Source organism: Rattus norvegicus, chromosome 3, assembly GCF_021556685.1.
Source record: "Rattus norvegicus strain SHRSP/BbbUtx chromosome 3, alternate assembly SHRSP_T2T, whole genome shotgun sequence".
NCBI classification, from domain to species: Eukaryota; Metazoa; Chordata; class Mammalia; order Rodentia; family Muridae; genus Rattus; species Rattus norvegicus.
The window spans coordinates 165,529,116-165,553,344 of NC_141536.1; the positions used below are offsets into that span (position 1 = coordinate 165,529,116).

At 38.9% G+C, this 24,229-nt stretch overlaps 1 protein-coding gene across 15 annotated transcripts in view; it reads left to right on the top strand.

Moving 5' to 3' along the window:
* The window catches only part of Zfp931 (zinc finger protein 931), an 87,734-nt gene that overhangs the window by 15,383 nt on the left and 48,122 nt on the right, over positions 1-24,229 (top strand). For 8 of the 15 annotated variants that reach the window (XR_015680228.1, XR_015680230.1, XR_015680225.1 and 5 more), the window contains 4 exons: positions 12,693-12,819; positions 19,124-19,250; positions 19,461-19,521; positions 20,671-20,754. Coding sequence is in view for 11 of the 15 variants with exons in the window: in XM_087645891.1 (XP_087502017.1) it covers positions 12,693-12,819; positions 19,124-19,250; positions 19,461-19,521; positions 20,671-20,754 (399 nt within the window). In the remaining 4 variants the exon portion in view is untranslated. 15 annotated transcript variants of the gene reach the window in all.

The window sequence follows — 24,229 nt, forward strand, 5'->3', positions numbered from 1 at the left end:
CAATGCAGAATTCTATCAGACCTTCATAGAAGACCTCATACCAGTACAATCTCAACTATTCAACAAAATTGAAACAGATGGAGTGCTACTGAATTCCCTCCATGAAGCCACAATTACTCTCATACCTAAACCACACAAAAACCCAACAAAAAAAGAACTTCAAACCAATTTCCCTTATGAATATCAATATACTCAGTAAAATTCTTGAAAATTGAATCCAAGAGCCCATCAAAACAATCATCCATCATGGTCAAGTAGGCTTCATCCCAGGCATTCAGGGTTGATTTAATATACGGAAAACCATCTACGTAATCCACTATATAAACAAACTGAAAGGTAAAAATCACATGATCATTTCTTTAGATACTGAGAAAACATTTCACAAAATTCAACACCCCATCATCATAAAAGACCTGGAAAGAACAGGAATTCAAGGCCCAAACGTAAGCATAGTAAAGCCATATACAGCACACCAGTAGCTAATATTAAACTAAATGGAGAGAAACTTGAAACAGTCCCACTGAAATCAGGGAGTAGATAAGGCTGCCCACTCTCTCCCTACTTGTTCAGAATAGTTCTTGATGATCTAGCCAGAGCAATCAGACAACAAAAGAAGATCAAAGGGATACAGATTGGAAAAGAAGAAGTCAAAATATCACTATTTGCAGATGATATGACAGTATATTTAAGTGATCCCAAAAGTTCCACCAGAGAACTACTAAACCTGATAAACACTTTCAGTGAAGTGGCTGGGTATAAAATTAACTCAAATAAATCAGTAGCCTTCCTCTACACGAAAGAGAAATAAGCCAAGAAACAAATTAGGGAAACGACACCCTTCATAATAGACCCAAATAATATAAAATAACTTGGTGTGACTCTAACAAAGCAACTGAAAATCTGTATAAGAGCTTCAAGCTTCTGAAGAAAGAAATTGAAGAAGATCTCAGAAGGTCAAAGATCTTCCATGCTCATGGATTGGCAGGATTAATATAGTAAAAAAGGCCATTTTACCAAAAGCAGTCTACAAATTCAACGGTATCCCCATCAAAATACGAATGCAATTCTTCAGAGAGTTAGACAGAATAATTTGAAATTTCATCTGGAATAACAAGGAAACTCAGGATAGCTAAAACTATCCTCAACAATAAAAGGACTTCCGGGGGAATCACTATCCCTGAACCCAAGCAGTTTTACAGAGCAATAGTGATAAAAACTGCATGGTATGTGTACAGAGACAGACACATAGACCAGTGGTATAGAATTGAAGACCCAGAAATAAATCCATACACCTATGGTCACTTGATTTTTGACAAAGGAGCCAAAACCATCCAATGGAAAAAAGGTAGCATTTTCAGCAAATGGTGCTGGTTCAACTGGAGGTCACCATGTAGAAGAATGCAGATCGATCCATTCTTATCACTCTGTACAAAGCTTAAGTCCAGTTGGATCAAGGACCTCCACAGCGTACAAGAAACACTCAAACTAATAGAAAAAAAAGTGGGGAAGAATCTCAAACACATGGGCACTGGAGAAATTTTCCTGAACAAAACACCACTGTCTTATGCTCTAAGAACAAGAATTGACAAATGTGATCTCGTAAAACTGCAAAACTTCTGTAAGGCAAAGGACACTGTTGTTAGGACAAAATGGCAACCAACAGATTGGGAAAAGATCTTTACCAATCCTTTAACTGATGGAGGGCTTATATCCAAAATATACAAAGAACTCAAGAAGTTAGACTGCAGGAAACAAATAACCCTATTAAAAAGTGGAGTTCAGAGCTAAACAAAGATTTCACAGCTGAGGAATTCCGAATGACAGAGAAGCACCAGAAGAAATGTTCAACATCTTTAGTCATAAAGCAAATACAAATCAAAACAACCCTGAGATTCCCCCTCACACCAGTGAGAATGGCTAAGATCAAAAACTGAGGTGAGAGCAGATGCTGGCGAGGATGCGGAGAAAGAGGAACACTTCTCCATTGTTGGTGGGATTGCAGACTGGTACAACCATTCTGGAATTCAGTCTGGAGTTTCCTCAGAAAATTGGACATTGAACTACCTGAGGACCCAGCTATTCCTCTCTTGAGCATATACTCAAAAGATGCCCCAACATATAACAAAGACACATGCTCCACTATGTTCATAGCAGCCTTATTTATAATAGCCAGAAGCTGGAAAGAACCCAGATGCCCTTCTACAGAGGAATGGATACAGAAAATGTGGTACATCTACACAATGGAATATTACTCAGCTATCAGAAACAATGGCTTTATGAAATTCATAGGCAAATGGATGGAACTGGAAAATATCCTGAGTGAGGTAACCCAATCACAGAAAAACAGACATGGTACGCACTCATTGACAAGTGACTATTAGCCCAAATGCTTGAATTACCCTACATGCACAGAATACATGAAACTCAAGAAGGATGACCAAAATGCGAATGCTTCACTCCTTCTTTAAAAGGGGAACAAGAATACTCTTGGGAGGGAGTAGGGAGGCAGAGTTTAGAACAGAGGCATAAGGAATACCCATTCAGAGCCTGCCCCACATGTGGCCCATACATATACAGTCAGCAAACTTGATAATATGGATGAAGCAAAGAAGTGCATGCTGACAGGAACTGAATGTAGATCTCTCCTGAGAGACACAGCCAGAGTACTGCAAATACTTAGGCGTTTGCCATCATTAAACCACTGAACTGAGAACGGGACCCCCATTGAAGGAATCAGAGAAAGGACTGAAAGAGCTTGAAGGGCCTTGAGACCCCATATGAACAGCCATGCTAAACAACCAGAACTTCCAGGGACTAAGACACTACCCAAAGACTATACATGCACTGACCCTGGACTCCAACAGCATAAGTACCAATGAATAGCCTAGTAAGATCACCAGTGGACAGGGAAGCACTTGGTCCTCCCAAGACTGAACCTCCAGTGAACGTGTTTTTGGGGGGAGGGCGGTAATGGGGTGAGGATGGGGAGGGGAACACCCATAGAGAAGGAGTGTGGGAGGGGTTAGGGGGATATTGGCTTGGAAGCCGGGAAAGGGAATAACAATCGAAATGTAAATAAGAAATACCCAAGTTAATAACGATGGAAAAAAAAAAAACAAGCAAATAATACTTAGTAAATTTGTGGTTAACCACATACTTGCAATAACACTGCTCTAAATTTAGTGAGATGGCCAGTTTATGAGATCCAAGAATGGGTTTCCGGAGAAACCTTAATCCCTGAACCACATCCCTATGAAGAAAAAAATTAAAACTGTGTGAATGAAATGTGGAACTCTTTCACTTGTTATTCTTTTTACTTGGATGTCACATTTCCTATGGATATAAGCCATGTGAGCACAGTGACTGTTAAAAACAACATACCTCTGTCTTTTCAAGAACAATTAGAAGATGAACAATACACCTCAGTTTAAGTAGAGTTTCTTAATGGGATATAAGTTTATAAATAATTATTTTTTTTCCATTAGTGGGGCATGTAGGAATTCAAAGCGCTGAATCTCTTTATGAAGACTAAGGTTGTTGAAAATTTTTGATTACATTGGTTCATGTGGCAAAGTAGTATTCCCCACATGAGAACAAAATTCATATTTGCAGTCAGAATGGAAAAGCGCTGAATTCATTGTGTTCCCTTCAAATATGTGAATAATCCCTTATAGAAAAATTATTGGATAAATGTGAGTCGTATACTCAATACTCTTGCTGTTCCACGTATTTTCAAACCTGCGATAGAAATGATAATGAAAGGAAACACCTTTGAATGTATACATACTGCTGTTATATTAAGATCATTTTGCTCTTTACAAGTAAGCCAAATTTGAAATTAATTCAGAGACATAAAAAGATGCATGAATATAATCAATGTGAGAAAAAATTTACATGTGCCAATTGTATTTGCAGGCATGAAAGAAGTTTGACAGGAAAGCAACCCTTTGAATGTATTCAATATGTTAAAGCCTTTGCATATCAGAATCTTACCCAAAGGCATAATGGAGAAAAGCCCTATAAATGTAATCAATGTGGTAAAGCTTTTGCACAAAGGAGTAGTTTCAAACCACATAAAAGAATACATTATAGAGAAAAACTTTATGAATGTAAACAATATTGTAAAGCCTTTGTAAGAAGCAGTGCTCTTCAAAATCATAAAAGAACAGACATGGGAGAGAAACTTTATGAATATAGTCAATGTGGTAAAGCTTTTGCACAAAGGAGTAGTCTCAAAATACATAAAAGAATGCATACAGTAGAGAAACCCTGTGATGTAACCAATGTGGTAAAGCTTTTTCACAAAGCAGTGGTTTCTAAAATCTAAATTAAGTATACAAATGTGAGAGAAACTTTTTGAATGTTACCAATGTGGTTTTAAACCATTTTCACAAAGCAGTGAGCTCCAAGTACATAAAAAAAAATAAAAAAAAAATATAAAAGAGAAACCCTATGAATTTCATCCATGTTCTGAAGCCCTTTTACATAATAATCATCTTCAAATCCATAAAAGAATATGTACTGTAACTAATGTGGTAAAGACTTTGCACAAAACAGTCATCTCCTAACACATATAATATTTCACACTGCATGGAAAGTATGACTATAAGAAATGTGGTAGGGGCTGGGGATTTAGCTCAGTGGTAGAGCGCTTGCCTAGGAAGCGCAAGGCCCTGGGTTCGGTCCCCAGCTCCAAAAAAAAAAAAAAAAAAAAAAAAAAAAAAAAAAAAAAAAAAGAAATGTGGTAAACCTTTTGCAAGTCACTACAAATAAATAAAAGAAGACACACTCCAGAAAAACCCTATGAATATAATCAATGGGATAAAGTCTGAGTACATTGAAATCATCTTCCAGATATATCAGAAGACAAACAGGTGAGAAACTGTATGAATATAAGCAATGTGGGAAAGCCTTTTCATTTCATTCATATTCAACAGAACAAAATAACATAGTGTAGAGAAACCCTGTGAGTGTATTTAATAAAATCCTGTGAATATATTTAATATGTTGAAGCCCTCACGTATTTCTATAGTCTTCATCATCATGAAACAGTTCATACTGGAGAGAAACTATGTGATTGTATTTAATATAGTGAAGTTTTTCAATTTTCACACATCATTATCACGTAAAAAAAACCTATGAAGGGATTGAACATAGTAAAGGCTTTGCACATTTCTACAGTCTTTATCATGATGAAAGTAATCATATTGTAAAGATATGAGTGTATACAATGTGGTAAAGTCTTTGCGGAATGAGGTCCTCTTAAATTCAACACAACTTAAACTCGGGTGATGAAAATGACAGGAATTTTTTGTAATAAAGCTGCTCTTGGATCATCAACAGAAAATGAACTCAGAGACAAAACTGTGACAAGTGAACAGCTGCCTAACCACTGTGGGCCAGAATGTTATAGAGCTGCCATCCCACAATCAAAAACTCTGACCCAGATTGTCCATGTCTGAAAGGACAAAAATGGAGATGAGCCTGAGCAAAAGGAGGTCCAAATTGCGTTCCAGCTCAGTGGGAGGTACCATGTTCTGACACTATTATTCATGCTATGGTAGGCTTACAAACAGGGGCCTATCATGCCTGCCTTCTGAAAGACCCAACCAGCAGCTGAATGACATTTACACCTAACCAATGCGCAGAAACTGGTGACCCCTGTGGTTGAATTAGGAAAAAACCTCAAAGAACCTGCAGAGTGGTCCTATATGAATACCAGCAGTGTCATTCAACCTGGACCCCTGGGATGTCTCAGACACTGAGCAAACAACCAGGCAGCATACTCATGATGATATGAACTCCCAACACATATGGTAGAGGACAGTTGTGTGATAAATCTCAAGAGACTTGGGACCACAGAAAGTTGGATGGTGAGATGGAGACATCCTCTTGAAGATGTGAGAAAGAGGAGTGGAATGTGTAACAGTCAAAGGGTGACCCTGGAGGGGCTTAGGTCAGGATTGTAAAAAAAAAAAGTTTAAAAAATAAAAAATAAAAAAAAAAAACTAAGAGGAAAAAGAAATATCTGTGCCAAATTCATCTACATTTTCTCACCAAGCACGATTGAGGGGTAGGTGCTGATGTAGTTTTCAGTGTCAACTGTTTTAGGATGTGAGTGTTAAAGTTTAATCAATGATAATCATTTGCCCTTTGATGGAAAGAAAATCATGATATGTATTGAGGAATACATCATAAATGGCAGAGGGCTATTTTAGAGACATTCATTATGTTTTCAAAAAATATAAGTTGAGTAAGGGGAGGCGGTCCACCAATCGAAGTCCACAACTCCCCTCTCCATGAGAACTTGAAGTTAGTTCCACCATATGATTAAATGGGGGGTGATAACAAATAGGGAATACTTAGAGCTTGTGCCTGTTCGTTTCTTTTTTTGCTTCTTTCCAATTGTCGTTGATTGGTTCTTATGTACCATTGTGCTAAGTCCTGCATTTGAGACAATGAGATTCCCTATCCCCAGGTGATTCTAATTGTTAAAATTGCCAGAGGCCAATGTCAAGGCAGAGACAGAGGAATCACTTTTGAATTTAGGGGTAAGGTTACAGAAGAGGATCACCATGCCAGGAAAAGAATTGGACGCAGTCTTGAGAGATGAGAAAGACAGAATACCCTCCATGTAAATGTCAGGGGGGGAGGGGTCCCAGTGGTGTCTCCCCAGGTTCGTTCTGGCTAGCAAAGATGGGATATGGACTTTAGTAAGTAAGAATTCAGGGCTATCACAAGGGAGGCATTAGCAATGTGGAAATTTGGGAGTGTCCCAGAAACTGAGCTGATATAGGCATATTAAACGAATTTCTCTCTCTCTCTCTCTCTCTCTCTCTCTCTCTCTCTCTCTCTCTGTGTGTGTGTGTGTGTGTGTGTGTGTGTGTGTGTGTTGTGTATGTGTGTGCGTTTCATTTGAGAATCCATAGCATTTTCTAGAGCAGCCAGGAATGTGGCTCGGGTATGTGGTGTCCAGTTGTAGAACAGAGTAACCAACCCCCTCTGCACAATGTGTGGAGATTCCCACAACATTTGGAGATTCCCAAATGGAAAGCACAGGCCAGGATGTAAGATTCACTAATTTCCTGGGGAAAATTGGATTGTTAGCAGAGTCACTGTTTTGCTGGAACCACATGGTTCCTTAGAAGCTGTGCACATTCAGAACTACAATAAAAGTTGTGCTGAAACTTTTGCATAATTCTGGGGTTCATGGCATGAGCTGGGACACATCATATTTCCCCAAGCTGACACAGGCAAGCTGGGTTTCAGGGGTTTACCATAGGCCCTTCTGAAAGATTTCTGTCTAACTCAAAGTGTTTAAGCTCAGAAATGCTGGGAGCCCCTGTTGTACTAAGAGACAGGTTGCTCAGAAGGCAGAGACAGAGGTCAGTGGTGGAGGTTGCCTGCCTGTTATTATCAGATAAGCAAAGGACAGAGATAGATGATATTTGCTTTATTGCTTTTAAGTATAAAAGATATAGTGGTGATTGTTTAAGTGTTTTAAAGTATATATGGAATATTGTAATCCAGGCCTTTGATCTCAAACATAGGATACAAAGGCAGAAAGATAAAAAGAAACCTTATCTCAACAAATTATACTAGGTGAAATTAATGTCCACAGAATGGAGAATGAAAGGAAAAATGCTTTAAAGAAAATGTGAGAAAGTCTATGCCAGGGATGGCCCTTGCGATTTTTGAGGGAGAGCTACACAGGAATGCTGGAATTGCTTGGCCAGATATCACAAATTAATATAAATATAGATGTACAGATATAAATAACCATACTGATGGAGATATTAAGTTCCATAGAATGGAGAATTTAAGTCTGCATAGGTAAATTAATAGAGTATTTTGGTCTCAAAATGTGCATGAAGAGCAGGGCATAGGTAGAATAATCATATGCCAGGCAAATACTGTAAACTTAGGCCTTTTTCTCATGTATGAACAAGGCAAGAAATAGGGGAGGAGTTTTGTTTCAAAGGAAAAAAAAAACAATTACTCAGATTGTTTAGATTGTTTTGAATTCTTTATCAAAATGTGTAGTTGTAAGTTTTGTGGTTATATTAAAAATCCTCGGACAAGAGGTCAAAAGACGTCAAGGCTGAAGAGAAAGGAAGCCGCTAATTGAATCAATCTACACAATTGATGATTTTGGCTTACTGGAACAAGGAGACCAGTTATGACACAAGAACACCCCCTTAAGATCTTGGATACAGAAAAGAAATGTTTGAGAAAATCAAACAGTACAGAAAACTTGATTCCTTGATTCTTCCATATGGGAACAGCGCTGTAACTGGTCTAGACATAAAAATGTCACCTTAGCTAAAACTCGACAAGTTGTTGGTTATAGATCAGTTAAGATTCATAGTGAAATTTTTCACATGGCATGAAGGAAGATTTATTACAATTTTTTTTTTTTTTTCGGAGCTGGGGACCGAACCCAGGGCCTTGCGCTTCAGGGCCTTGCACTTGCTAGGCAAGCGCTCTACCACTGAGCTAAATCCCCAACCCCCAACAATTTATTATTGATCAAATTAACTCATAAATGGATAGTTGGTCTTCAACTTCTCAAACAAGGATCAACATTTATCTTAGCTGTTCTGTGCACCTTGCACAATGCATGCAAAGATCTTAACAGTACTATTAAGTATTTTATGAATGTAACCAATGTTGTAAAGCCTTTGTAAGAAGCAGTGCTCTTCAAAATCATAAAAGAACAGACATGGGAGAGAAACTTTATGAATGTAGTCAATGTGGTAAAGCTTTTGCACAAAGGAGTAGTCTCCAAACACATAAAAGAATACATAATGGAGAAAAACCTTATGAATGTAACAACGGCTGTAAAGCCTTTGTACGAAGCGGTGATCTCCAAAATCATAAAACAAACCATACAGGAGAGAAACCCTATGAATGTAACCAATGTGGCAAAGTCTTTGCACAAAGCGGTCATCTCCAAAATCATAAAAGACAGCACAAGGAGAGAAATCCCATGGATATGAGCAATGTGGTAAAGCCTTTGCAGGAGTTGGTCATCTTCAAGTACATAAACGAACACAACAAGAGAGAAACCGTATGGATGTAATCAATATGCTAAAGTTGTTGACCAAAAGAATCATCTACAAAGACATAACAGAAACCATACAGGAGGGAAGCCTTTTAACTGTAACCAATATGGTAAAGCAGTGGTCTCTAAAATCTTAAAAGTATACAAACCTGAGAGAAACTTTTTGAATGAAACCAATGTGGTTTTTAATCATTTTCAAAAAGCAGTGGCCTCCAAATCATAAACAGTCACATACAGAAGAGAAACCCTATGAATGTCTTAAATGTTCTGGAGCCCTTTCACATCACAATCATCTTCAACTGCATAAATGAATTTGTACTCGAAAGAAATACTCTGACTGTAACTAATGTGGGAAAGCCTTTGCTCAAAACAGTCATTTTCTAGCACATAAAATTTTACACACTGGATAGGAACCCTACGAATGTAAGAAATGTGGTGAACCTTTTGCAAGTAACAGTACTTTCCGAGTAAATAAAAGAAGACACACTCAAGAGAAACCCTGTTAATATAATCAATGAGATTAAGCCTCTGTGTTTGAATGAGCAATCATTTTTCAAATACATAAAGAATACAAACAGGAGGGAAACCCTGTGGATATAAGCAAAGTGGTAAAGCCTTCGCATTTCAGTCATATTCAAAGGCACAAAATAAACCATTGTTTAGAGAAATGCTGTGAGTGTATTTAATAAAATCCTATGAGCACATGTAAGGTGAAGCCTTCAGGTAGTTCCATAGTCTTCATCAACATGAAACAATCTGTACTGGAGAGAAATTATGTAAGTGTATTTAATATGATGAAGTCTTTTCAATTTTCACACACCATCGTCATGAAAAAAAAAACTATGAAGGCATTGAACATGGTGAAGCTTTTGCACATTTCTACAGTCTTTATCGTCATGAAAGTAATCATACTGTAAAGATATAAGTAGAAGCAATGTGGTAAAGCCTCTGTGGAATGGGGTTGACACAAACCCAACAGAACTTAAACACAGGTGATGAGAATGGCAAGAATTTACTGTAATAAAGCTGCTCCTGGATCATGGCAGGAGAATGCACTGAGAGCCTAAACTGTGACAAGTAAGACACCTGCCTGACCACTGTGAGCCAGAATGTTATTGGGCTGCCACCCCACAATCCAAATATCTGACACAGAGTTTTGCCTGTCAAAAGAACTGGAAGAACAAAAAATGGAGAAGAGCCTGAGCAAAAGGAGCTCCAAATGGGTTCCAGCTCAGTGGGACGTACCAAGGTCTGACACTATTGTTCATTGTATGGTATGCTTACAAATAGGGGCCTATCATGACTGCCTTCTGAAAGGCCCATCACCAGCTAAAAGAGTCAGATGGAGACATTTACACCCAACCGATGGGCAGAAACTGGTGATCTCTGTGGTTGAATTAGGAGAAACCTGGAGGAACCTGGCGATTGATCGCACATGAATACCAGCAGTGTCAATTGGTATGTCTCAGACATTGAGCAACCAACTCCACAGCCTACATGTGATTCTGGGAGGCCCCCAACACGTACAGTAGAGGACATTTGTGTCTGGACTCATTCAGAGAAGATATATGCATCTGTCAAGAGACTTGGGGCCACAGAAAGTGGAATGTTTGGATGGGGACATCCTCTTAGGGATTTGGGGAGGAGGTGTGGGATGTGGAACAGTCAGGGTGACTGGGAGGGGGATAAGTATGTAATGAAAAAAATTAAGCAATAAATAAAAAATAAAGAAGAAACACATTTGTGCCAAGTTCAGCTACATTTTCCCAAGGGGTAGGTGCTTATGTAGTTTACAGTGTCAACTGTTTTAAGATGTGGGTGTTACAATTTAGTCAATGATATGCATTTATTCTTTGGTGTTAGGGAACATGTGTTATGTTTTGAGGAGCACAAGATAAATACCCTAGGGCTTTGTCAGAGACAGTTATTATGTTTTCAAAAACAAAATGATGAGTAAGGAAAGGTGGCCACCAATGTGAAGTACACAACTCCCCTCTGCCTTTGAACTGAAATTTAGTTTCACCATAGGATTAAATGCAGGATGATTAAAAGAAAAGAATATACTTGGGGCTTTGCATGTTTGGTGCATTTTCCCAATTGGTGTGGACTGGTTCTAATGCACTCTTGTGCTAATTGGTTCCTAATTCCTGCATTTGAGAAGCTGAGATTCCCTATCCGCAGCTGGTTCTAATTGTTAAAATTGACAGAAGTCAATGTCTAGGCAGGGACAGAGGAATCACCCTTGGATTCAAGGGCAAGGGGACAAAGGGAGATCACCAAGCCAGGAAAGGAATTGGATGCAGATTTGAGTGCTGAGAAAGACAGAGTACCCTCAGTGGTGTCTCCCCAGGTTGGTTCTGAGTATCAAAGATGGGATATAGATTTTAGTAAGCAATCAGTTAGGACTATCACAGGGAAGCATTAGCAATGTGGAAATTGGGAGTAGCACAGGTACTGAGCTGATTTATTCATATGAAAATGTGATTTATGCATATTAAAATGTGTGTGGGGGGGGTTGTGGATTTAGCTCAGTGGTAGAGCGCTTGCCTAGGAAGCACAAGGCCCTTGGTTCGGTCCCCAGCTCCGAAAAAAAGAAAAAAAAAGTGTGTGTGTATCTGTCTGTCTGTCTGTCTTTCTTTTGAGAATACCCATTTGCCATGGCAGCCAAGAACTTGGGCACATAGTGTCCAGTTGTAGAGCCAAGTAACCAACCACCTCTACAGAACATGTCTCAACTGTAGGCTTGATTTCAGTATTAAAAGTTAATTGGAGGGGTTGGGGATTTAGCTCAGTTGTAGAATAACCTTATGCCACACAAATACTATAAACTTAGGCCTTTTTCTCATGTAAGGACAAGAAAGGACATAGTGGAGGAGCACTGCCTCCAAGAACGATAACAAGTACTGAGATTGTTTTGAATTATTTATCAAAATGTGTCATTATAAATTTGGTCTATATATTGAAAGTCCTCAGGAAAGGTCAAAAGAGGTCAAGGTTGAAGATAAAGGAGACTGCTAATTGAATGAATCTATCCCATTGATGATTTGGGGTTACTGGACCAAGGACATGGTATTATGGGAGCGAGCCTGTATATTTGAGCTCACAGCAGGAAAGCAAAGGCTTAGGACCTCTTCCAGGATGATAGGGAGCAGAAAAGACAGGGGAAGACACCCTTAGTGTCTTGGCTAAAAAGTAGAAAAGTTTGAGAGGATCAAACAGTACAGAAAACTTGATTTGCTGATTGTTCCTCATGGGAACAGCCCTGTAACTGGTCTAGACATAAAAATGTCTCTACCCAAAACTTCAGCTGAAATTAGACATGTTGCTGTTTGTGTAGCAGTTAAGATTCATAATGAAATCCTTCACTTAGCATTAGTGAAGATTTATTACAATTGATTATTGAACAAATTAACTCAAAAGTATAGTTCTCTTTCAGCTTCTCAACAAGGAGCAAAGTTTCATCTTAGCTGATCTGTGCACCTTGCACAATGCATGGAAAGATCTTAATAGTACTAAAATCTTGGTTGTCAGATTTATATATTGTTGAATATTCTGCTTTGAGAAGAATCATTTACAGGAGAGCTGAGATGTCCTGCTATTTCAGCTACCTGCCTTGTGTTGTTTCCAGAGACTCGCTTCCAGAACAATTTCAGAAAGTGTTGCAGGCTCAAACTGGACTCAGTTCATCAGCCTTTCAGACAGAACTTCAGTCCAACCCTGAGACTTCAAAGCATGCAGAGACTGGAAAACAAATGGTAAAGCTACTTTTCTTAATTTTAACCAATATTTTTTTCTAATTTTCCTACCCCATCTTTCCCCTTTAAAGAATTTGTGCAATAGAAGCTGTTGTGATTTAGAAATTGTGAGAAATTTTTATTCTGCTTGCCTGTAAATGGTGCTGGAGAATTCAAAAATGTATGCAGTGCTGCATTTTCTCTGCCTCCCCAGTGTCCTGAGTGCTGTGACCCTACCAAGGAAGCCCAACACATTGGATGATGACAGATGTGAGGAGGTAGAGGGCATCTCCAGAAGGAATAGAAGCCTGGGGAAGGGCTTCTCTAGGATGTGCCAGGAACCAGGAATGGGGGATGCTCCATGGAATATATGAGAGTGTTTGTACCTGAGACTCATTCCAAGGAGTGTGTGATATGGAGTCTGAATTGACCACCTCCTGAGCATGACAGGGTTCCCAATGAAGGAACGATCATACTAACCCATCTATAAACCTTCCTGCCTACAGGAGGTGCAGGGACAAAGAAGGAGTGGGGTCTGAGGGAGTGGCCAACCAATGACTGGTCCAACTTCAGACCCATCCCATGGACAAGAACCAATCCCTGACAGCATTAATGATACTCTGCATCCTGACAGACAGGGGCCTAGCATATCTGTCCTCTTAGAGGCTCCAGGCTGCAGCTGTACAGTATGGTGAAAGGAGTGGAAGGAGCTCCAGGATTTTTGGAATATTTCTAGGAGGAATTGAGTAATCTGGAAGTAATAAGAACTTCAAAAGTAAACCAACAGAATTAATTGACCTCTATCATTAAGTGTCCCTTAAAACTTCTTTATTGTTGGTAATAGTTTTGGCTATCCTGGGTTTTTTGTTATTCCAAATGTGTTTGCAAATTCATGCATCTAAATTTATGAAGAATTGAGTTGGAGTTTTGATGAGGACTGCATTGATTTTGTAGATTGCTTACATTAAGATTGCCATTTTTAGTATGTTAATCCTGCCGATCCATGAGCATGGGAGAACCTTTCACCTTTTGAGATTTTCTTTGATTTCTTTCTTCAGAGACTTGAATTTCTTGTCATACATACCTTCCTTTCTCTTGCTAGGTTATATTCACTCTGAGGTGTTTTATATTATTTATCACTATAGTAAACGGGGTTGTTTTCCAGATTTCTTTCTCAGCCTATTTATCCTTTGAGGGGAGAAAGTCTACTGATATTTTTGAGATAATGTTATATCCAGCCACTTTGCTGAAGTTGTTTATCAGATTTAGGAAATTTCAGGTGGAATTTTTGAGGTAACTTAATATACTAACATATCCTATGCAATTAGCAATATTTTGACTCCTTCCTTTCCAATCTGATTCCCTTTCACCCCTTTTTGTTGTCTAATTTATATGGCTAGGAATTCAATTAATATATTGAATAGTTAGGGAGAGAAGGAAGTCTTGTCTACTTCCTGAATTTAGTGGGATTGCTTCAAGTTTCTCCCCATTTAGTTTGATATTGGCTACAAGTTTGCTGTATATTGTTTTTACTATGTTTAGATATAGGACTTCAGTTCCTGATATTTTCAAGACTTTTATCATGCAGGGGTGTTGAATTTTGCCAAATGCTTTCTTAATATCTAATGAGATGATCATGTGGTTTTTGTTTTTGAGTTCGTTCATATAGTGGATTACATTGTTGGAATTACATAAACTGAACCATCCCTGCATTCCTGGGAAGAAGCCTACTTGAACAAGATGGATGATTATTTTGATGGGTTCTTAGATTTGATTTGTGAGAATTTTATTGAGTATTTTCTCATAGATATCCATAAGGGAAATTGTTCTGGAGTTCTCTTTCTCTGTTGGGTTTTTGTGTGGTTTAGGTATAAGCATAATTATGGCTTCATAGAAAGAATTGGGTAAGATTTCTTCTATTTCTATTTTGTGGAGTAGTTTGGAAAGTACTGTGATAAGGTCTTCTATGATGGTCTGAAAGAATTCTGCACTAAACCCATCTGGTTCTGGGCTTTGAGAGCCTTTTAATGAATCTTACTCTTTCTTCAGGGCTTATCGAACTGTGTAAATGCTTTATATGATCTTGATTTAAGTTTGGTACCTGGTATATGTATCGAAAATTGTCCACATTCTCCTGATGTTCCAGATTTATTGAGTTATTTGTAGTTGGATGTGATTTTTTTTTTATCTTTCTCAGTTTCTGTTGTTTTGTCTTGCTTTACATTTCTGATGTTGTTAATTTGGATACTGTCACTGTGCCCTCTGGTGAGTCTGGCTAAGTGTTTTTCCATCTTGATGATTTGCTCAAAGAACAAGGCAATGGTTGTATTGATTCTCTATATAGTTCTTTTTGTTTTTACTTGGTAGATTTCAGCACCAAGAGTCACCATTTCATGCTGTCTACTCCTCTTGGGTGTATTTGCTTCTTTTTGTTCTAGAGTTTTCAGTTGTGCTGTCAAGCTGCTAGTTTATGCTTTCTCTCATTTCTTTTTCGAGGCATTCAGATCTTTGAGTTCTCCTCTTAGCACTGATTTCATTTTGGTGCATAAGTTTGGGTAGGTTGTGTCTTCAGTTTCATTAAATTCTCTTTTAAAATTTTTGATTAGATATATTTCTTTACTTACATTTTAAATGTTATTCCCCTTGCCAGTTTTGTCTCCATAAACTCCCCTCCCCTCTCCTCCCCTCTCCTCCCCTCCCCCTCCCCCATATGGGTATTCCCTCCCATACATCCCCTTACTGCCCCCCATATTTTCCTGCAGCGGGGGTCCAATGTTGTCAGGACCAAGGGCTTCCCCTTCCACTGGTGCCCCAACAAGTCTATTCTCTGCTGCATATGTAGTTGGAGCCCTGGGTCAGTCTTTCGGTAGTGGTTTAGTACCTGGAAGTTCTGGTTGGTTGACATTGTTGTTTTTATGGGGTTGCAAGCTCCTTCAACTTTTTCAATACTTCCTCTAATTCCCCCTAAGGGGATCCTGGTCTCAGTTCTGTGGTTTGCTGCTAGCACTGACCTCTGTATTGGACATGCTCTGGATGTGTCTCTCAGGAGATATCTATATCCAGTCCCTTTCAGCAGCATGCATTTTTTAGTTTCATCAATCTTACTTAGTGTTGGTGCTTGTGTGTATATACACACACACACACACACACACACACACACACACACACACACACACACACACATACACACACACACACACATATACACACACACACATACATACATACATGTGGGGCAGGCTCTGAATGACCATCCCTTCAGTCACTGCTCTAAACTTTACTTCCATGTCCCCTCCTATGGATATTTTTCCCCTTTTAAGAAGGAGTGGGAACATCCACATTTTGGTCATCCTTCTTCATGAGCTTCCTGTGGTCTGTGGATTACATCTTCGGTAACTCGAGCTTTTTGGCTAATATCCACTTATCAATGGGTTCATACCAAGTGTGTTTTTCTGTGAGTGAGTTACCTAACTCAGGATGATATTTTCTAGTTCATTCCATTTGCCTATGGAATTCATGAAGTCATTGTTTTTGATAGCTGAGTAGTACTCCATTGTGTAGATGTACCACATTTTTTTAATCCATTCTTCTGTTGAAGGGCATCTGGGTTCTTTCCAGCTTCTGGCTATTATAAATAAGGCTTCTGTGAACATAGTGGAGCATGTGTCTTTGGTGTATGTTGGAGCATCTTTTGGGTATATGTCCAGGAGGGATATAGCTGGGTCCTCAGGTAGTGTAATGTCCAATATCATTAGTCATCAGGGAAATGCAAATCAAAACATCCATGCGTTTCCTCCTCACACAACTCAGAATAGCTAGGATAAAAATCTCAAGGGACAGCAGATACTGGCAAGGATGTGGAGAAAGGGGAACACTCTTCCATTGTTGGTGGGATTGCAAACTGGTACAAATTCTGTGGAAATCCATCTGGAGGCTCTCCAGAAAATTGGATATTGTACTATCTGCAGACCCACCTATACCTCTCCTAGGCATATACTCAAAAGATGCTCCAACATACAACAAACACACATGCTACACTATGTTCATAGCAACCTTATTCCTAAGAGCCAGGAGCTGGAAAGAACAGAGATGCACTTCAACAGAGGAATGGAAACAGAAAATGAGGTACATCTACACAATGTAGTACTACTCAGCTATGAAAAACAATGATTTCATGAGATTCATAGGCAAATGGAATGAACTAGAAAATATTGAGTGAGGTAGTCCAATCACAGAAAAAGCAAAGCAAAGCAAAACAAAACAAACAAACAAACAAACAAAAAACCCACATTGTGTGCACTCAATGATAAGTGGATATTAGGCCAAAAGCTCAAATTACCCACGATGCAATCCACGGACCACTTGAAACTCAAAAAGAAGGATTACCAAAATGAGGATGCTTCACTCTTTCTTTAAAAGGGGACCAAAAATATCCGTAGGAATGGATAAGGTGGAGAAGTTTAGAGCAGAGACTGAAGGAATGACCATTCATACCCTGCCCCACATGTGGCCCATATATATATATATATATATATATATACAGCAACCACAACTAGATAAGATGGATGAAGCTAAGAAGTGCATGCTTACAAGAATTGGATATAGATCTCTCCTGGGAGACAGAGTTGGAATATGTTAAATACAGAGGCAAAAGCTAGTAGCAAACCCCTGAACTGAGAATGGGACCTCTGTTGGAGGAATTAGAGAAAGATCAAAAGGTCTGAAGGGGCTTGCCACCCCCTGAGAACAACGTCAATCAATCAGAGCTTCCAGGTATTAAACTACTACCCAAAGACTATACATGGACTGACCCATGGCTCCAACTGCATATGTAGCAAAAGATGGCATTGATGGGCATCAATGGAAGGAGAAACCCTTTGTCCTTCCAAGGTTCGACCCTCGCCCCCGAGTAGGGGTTAATTTGGGTTGGAGGGGTAAGGGATGTTGAATGGGGAAGGGAACATCCTTATAGAAGGAGAGGGGGAGGTGTTAGGGGACTTATGGATATTAAACTGGGAAAGGGAATAACATTTGAAACGTAAATAAGAAATACCCAATTAAAAAAAAGGAAACATTGTTGAAGATATTTACTGTCCCTTTAAGTTTGAAACCTTCCCTGTTTTAGATAACTACTACCTTATGTTTGGTCTTCTCATTATGTTCTTGAATTCCTGGATGTTTTGGCTTCCAAGCCTTTTGTGTTTTTTGCATTATCTTTGACTGTTGTGGCAATGTTTCCTACGTTATATTATGCCCCAAGATTCTCTCTTCAATCCCTTATATTTTGTTGGTGATGCGTCTATGACTCCTGATCTCCTTCCTAGGTTTTCTATCTCCCCGATTGTCTCTCCTTGTGATTTATTTATTGTTTCAATTTACATTTTTAGATTCTGGATGGTTTTGTTCATTTTCTTCACCTCTTTCTTTATGTTTTTTCTGTAACTGTTTAGGGGATTTTTGTGTTTTCTCTTTAACATTACTTGTAGACACACGTTCTGTATTGCTTTCAGGGAGTTATTTATGTCCTTGTTAAAGTCCTCTATCATGAACATGAGATGTGTATTTAAACGCAAATCTTACTTTGCTGGTATGTTGGTATATCCAGTACTTGCTATGGTGGGAAAACTGGGTTGTGATGATGACAAGTAGTCTTGGTTTCTGTTGCTAGGTTCTTGGGCTTGCCTCTTGCCATCTGGTTATTGCTGATGTTAGTTGGTCTTGCTGTTTCTAACAGGAGCTTGTTCCTCCGGCAAACCCGTCTTCCTCTGATCTTAGGAATGAGAGCACTCCTGTGAGACGTGTACTCTGGGCTTGTTTTGAGTTTGGAGCGCTATGACACAGGCTTTGCTCTGGGCACAGATGGAGATCAGATGGGTCCTCTCCCAGGCCGTCCTACAGCTGCAGTGCCTGCAAGTTTCCAGTGGCTCAGTCCTTGGTCAATCTATGGTTCAATAGTGGGGTCCCATCTGTGTGCTTAGGAGAGGGAGTACTCCTAGGAGTCCAACTCTCTGTGAGCAGGTTTGTGGTCTAGAGAACCATGGGACAGCTCCAGCTCTGGGAGCAGATAGTGAAAGGAAACATCCCATCCCAGGTTGTTCTGATTTTCCAGTGCCCTGTGCACTCCTGGTGGGTCTCTCTTTGAGCAGTCAGAGAGAGAAAGTGAAGTCTCCCTTGTGGACTTAGGAGTGAGAACCCTCCTCACAGACCAACTCTTCAGGCAAGTTTTAGGTCTGGAGTGCTTTGGGACAGCCCCAACTATGGGTGCAGATGGAGACTGGAAGGCTGTATCATGTTGCGTTATGTACACATGTATTGGATCTTTTAGGAGGTAGTGACCTATGATGATGTGCATGTGAACTTCACTCAGGAAGAGTGGACATGGCTGGATCCTTCTCAGAAGAGTCTCTACCAACATGTGATGCTAGAGACCTGTAGGAATCTTACTGCTACAGGTAATATAACGAAATTATTTTTTTTTTACTTTGAAGAATGTAGGCACAGCTGGTTTTGAATATTTGTATTTGATTTTGTAATTTCACTTAAAAATGAGGGAAACTGAGGTGAATAAATCAGTCATGGTTCTAAAGTTCACTAAAGGTAGTAATTTAAATGTTTTGTAATTTCCAACAATGTAACATAATTTCTCTGGTACCATATTTTAGGCTACATTTGGAAAGAACAAACTACTGAAGAATATTTTAAAAGTTCTAGAAGACATGGAAGGTAATTGTCATGTGCAAGCTGATAAGAAATTGTATCCCAAGAAACTTTAATATGTCATGCAAGTTTTAAAGGAAAGCAACAGTATGAAATATGCACTGCATTAAGTTATGAATGATTACTAAATCTCAGAAAACACATACGCCAATGTAGGGTATCTAATTTATGTTTGCAAGGCATTTCTTAATTAGGAAGTCACAGAAAGAATAGCTTGACAGATATGTGACCATTTGAATCAAGCACAGCAGAAACAGAGCGTAGAACTTTCACTAGGTTCAACCTCACATCTCTTACCTATTGCAAAAAGGAAACATATTATTAGTTCATAAGTATATGTCTACAACCTCGTAATAACGAAATAATGCATAGTAAGTCTGTGGATAACCGTATACTTGTAATAACACTGTTAAATTTAGTGAATAGGCCAGTTTATGATATTCATGAATAGTTTTGTTGAGAAACCTTAATCCCTGTGCTACATCTGGATGAGGGAAAAAAATTGAAGGTTGTCAATGTACTGAGGAACTCTTTCACTTGTTTTTCTTCTTTTAATATGGATGTTATATGTCAGGATGGATATAAGCCATGTGAACACAGGAGCAGTGAAAGAAACAGCATACCTCAATCTTCGTCAGAACAATTAGAAGATGCTCATTAGACCCCACTTTGAGTAGAATTTCTTAATGTAGTACGAGTTTATGAATAATTAGTTTTTGACCATTACTGGGGCATTTACAAATTCTAAGAGCTGAATCTCTTCATGAGAACTAGGGTTTTAGAAATTTTTCTGTTTGCATTGGTTCATGTTCCAAATATAGTATTACTTACATGAGAGCAAAATTTATGTTTGCAATCAGAGTGCATAAGCTCTATGATCATAATGTTGTCTTCAAAGATGTGAATAATCTATTATCGAAAAATTATGCGATAAATGTGAGTCCTGTAATCAATGCTCTTCCTATTTCACAAATTTCAAACATACAAGAAAACCCATAATGACAGGGAACACCTTTGAATGTTAAGAAACTAATATTATGTCAAGATCATGTTGCTCTTCAGAATTAAACCAAATTTGAAATGAATTCATAGAGGTAAAAAGACATGAATATAATCAATGGGAGAAAAATTTACATGTGCCAATTGTATTTGCAGGCATGAAAGAAGTTTTACTGGAAAGCAACCCTCTGATTTTTTTCAATATGGTAAACCCTTTGCACACCAGAGTCATACCAAAAGGTATGAAATAACAGAAAATGGAGAGAAATCCTATGAATGTAACCAATGTGGAAAAGCTTTATCACAAAAATGTAGTCTCAAAATACATAAAAGAACACATACAGGAGAAAAACCCTATAAATGTAAGCAATGTGTTAAAGCCTTTGCACAAATTGGTGATCTCCAAAAACATAAAAGAACACATACAGGAGAGAAACCCTATAAATGTAATCAATGTGTTAAAGCCTTTGCACAAATTGGTGATCTCCAAATACATAAAAGAACACATACAGGAGAGAAACCTTATGAATGTAACCAATGTGGTAAAGCCTTTGGACGAAGCTTTGCTCTCCAAACACATAAAAGAACACATACAGGAGAGAAACCCTATGAATGTAACCAATGTGGTAAAGGCTTTGCACAAAATAGTCATCTGCAAACCCATAAAAGAATGCACACAGGAGAGAAACCCTATGAATGTATCCATTGTGGTAAAGCCTTTGCACAAAGCAGTCATCTCCAAAAGCATAAAAGAACGCACACAGGAGAGAAACCCTATAAATGCAATCAATGTGGTAAAGCCTTTGCAGTCACATGGTCTCTTCAAGAACATAAACAAACACATACAGGAGAGAAACCTTTTGAATGTAACCAGTGTGGTAAATCCTTTGCAGGAAGGAGTAATCTCCGAGCACACGAAAGAACACACTTAAGAGGAAAAGCCCTGTGAATGTAACCAGTGTGGTTAAACTTTTTAAAAAATCAGTGGTCTTCGCATGCATAACAGAGCATATATGCTCTTACACCTGTCTTGCTCTTTGCTCTCTTTTATTCTCTGCTCTTCTCCTTTGTCCCTACTCTCCCCACCCCTTTCCTCCACCTTTCATGGCTGGCCTTTTTTCCTCCTCTCTTTTACTCTTCTTCTTTCATTAAACCTCTTCACCTGGAAAAAAACATATAGTTAAGGGAAACCTTTGACTGGACCCAGTGCGTGAAAGCTTTTTCACAAAGCAGAGATCTCCAAAATAATACAAGACGGAAACTGTGAAATGTATTCAATGTGGTTTTAAAACTTTTTCACAAAGAAGTGGACTCCAAATACATAAACACGTTCAGTGGAGAAACCCAATGAATGTCATCAATGTACTGAAGTCCTTTTCCATCACATTCATCTTCAAATCCATGAAAGAACATGTAGTGAAGAGAAATGCTCTGACTGTAAGTAATGTGGTAAAACCTTTGCACAAAACAATCATCTCCTAGCAAATTAAATAATACACACGGCATATAAACCCTATGAATATAAGCAATATGGTAACCCTTTTGACAATTACAGTACTCTCCAAGCAAATAAAAGAAGACACAAAGTAACCCTATGTATACAAACAATGGGAAAAGCCTTTGTATATTGCAATCATCTTCAAATACATAACAGAAGACAAACAGGTGAAAAACCCTATGAATGTAAGCTATATGGTAAAGCTTTCACATGTCAGTCAGACTCAAAGGCACAAAATAAACCATAGTGTAGAGAAATGTTCTCAGTGTATTTAATAAAATCCTATGAGTTCATTTAATATTGTGAAGCCTTCAGGGATTTCTATAGTCTCCATCATCATGAAATAATCCATACTGTGGAGAAACTATGTTAATGCATTTAAGATAGAGAAGACTTCTCAATCATCACACATCCTCATCATCCCAGAGTGGGGAAAATAACCTATGAATGCATTGAACATAGTGAATCATTTGCACATTTCTACAATCTTTATCATCATGAAAGTAATCATACTGTAAAGATATGTGTATAAACAATGTGGTAAAGCCTTTGTGGAATGGGGTCCTCTAAAATCCAGCACAACTTAGGTGAAGAAAATGACAGGAATTTATTGGAATAAAGCTGCTCCTGGATCATTGTCAGAAAATGAACTCAGGTCCTAAACTGTGACAAGTGAGACAGCCTACTATTCAGTGTGAGTCAGAGTGTGATAGAGCTGCCATCCCACAGTCAAAACCTCTGACCCAGAATTGTCTTTGAAAGAACAAAAATGGAAAAGAGCCTCAGAAAAAGGAGGTCCAAATATGGTACCAGCTCAGGGAGGTACCATGGTCTGAAACTATTATTCATGCAATGGTATGCTTACAAACAGGGGCCTATCATGCATGCCTTCTCAGAGGCCCAACTAAGCAGCTAAAAGAGTCAGAGAGAGACAATTACACCCAAGCAATGGGGAGAAACTGGTGATTCCTGTGGTTGAATAAGGAAAAACCTGGAAGAACCTGAAGACTGATCGTATAGGAATACCAGCAGTGACAAATGACCTGGACACCTGGGATGTCTCAGACACTGAGCAACCAACCAGGCAGCATGCACATGATGATATGAGACCCCCCAACACATACAGCAGAAGACATTTGTGTCTGGACTCATTCAGAGAAGATACACCTAACCCTCAAGAGACTTAGGGCCACAGAAAGTGGGATGGTGAGATGGGGACATCCTCTTGGAGATGGAGGAGGAGGTGTAGGATATTTAACTCTGACAGGGTGACCTGGGAGGGGCATAAGTCAGGACTGTGAAAAAAGTTTAAACAATAAATAAAAAAACTAAGAGGAAACAGAAACATCTGTGCCAAGTTCTCCTACATTTTTCCACCAAGCAGGTTTGAGTTGTAGGTGTTCATGTAGTTTTCAGTGTCAACTGTTTTAGGATGTGGGTGGTATAGTTTAATCAATGATATTCATTTGTTCTATGGTGGTAAGAAAATAATGTTATATTTTGAGGAACACAACATAAATGGCAGAGGGCATTTTTAGTGACAGTCATGTTTTTATATATAAGTACACTGTAGCTGTCTTCAGATACACCAGAAGGGGGCATCGGATCTCTTTACAGATGGTTGTGAGCCACCATGTGGTTGTTGGGAATTGAACTCAGGACCTCTGGAAGAGTAGTCGGGTGCTCTTAACCGCTGAGCCATCTCTCCAGCGACAGTCATGTTTTTAAAAAAATAAAATATGAGTAAGGGAAGGTGGTGCACCAATTGGAAGTCCACAACTCTCGTCTGCCTGGGAATATGAAGTTATGTTCATCTTATGATTAAATGAGAGGTGATAACAAAACGGGAATACTTAGGGATTGTGCTTGTTTTTTTCTTTTTTGCTTCTTCCCAATTGTGGTTTGGTTTCTTTTTTTTTTCCTATCTTTAGTAAATTGGGTATTTCTTATTTACATTTCAAATCTTAATCCCTTTACCGGTTTCCATGCCAACATCCCCCTAATCCCTCTCCTTCCCTTTCTATATGGGTGTTCCCCTCCACATCCACCCCCCATTACCACCCTTCCCCCATCAATTCCATTCACTGAGGGTCCGGCCTAGGCAAGACCAAGGGCTTCCCCTTCCACTGGTTCCCCTACTTGGCTGTTCATTGCTACCTACGTATTTGGAGCCCAGGGTCAGTCCATGTATAGTCTTTGAGTAGTGCCTTAGTCCCT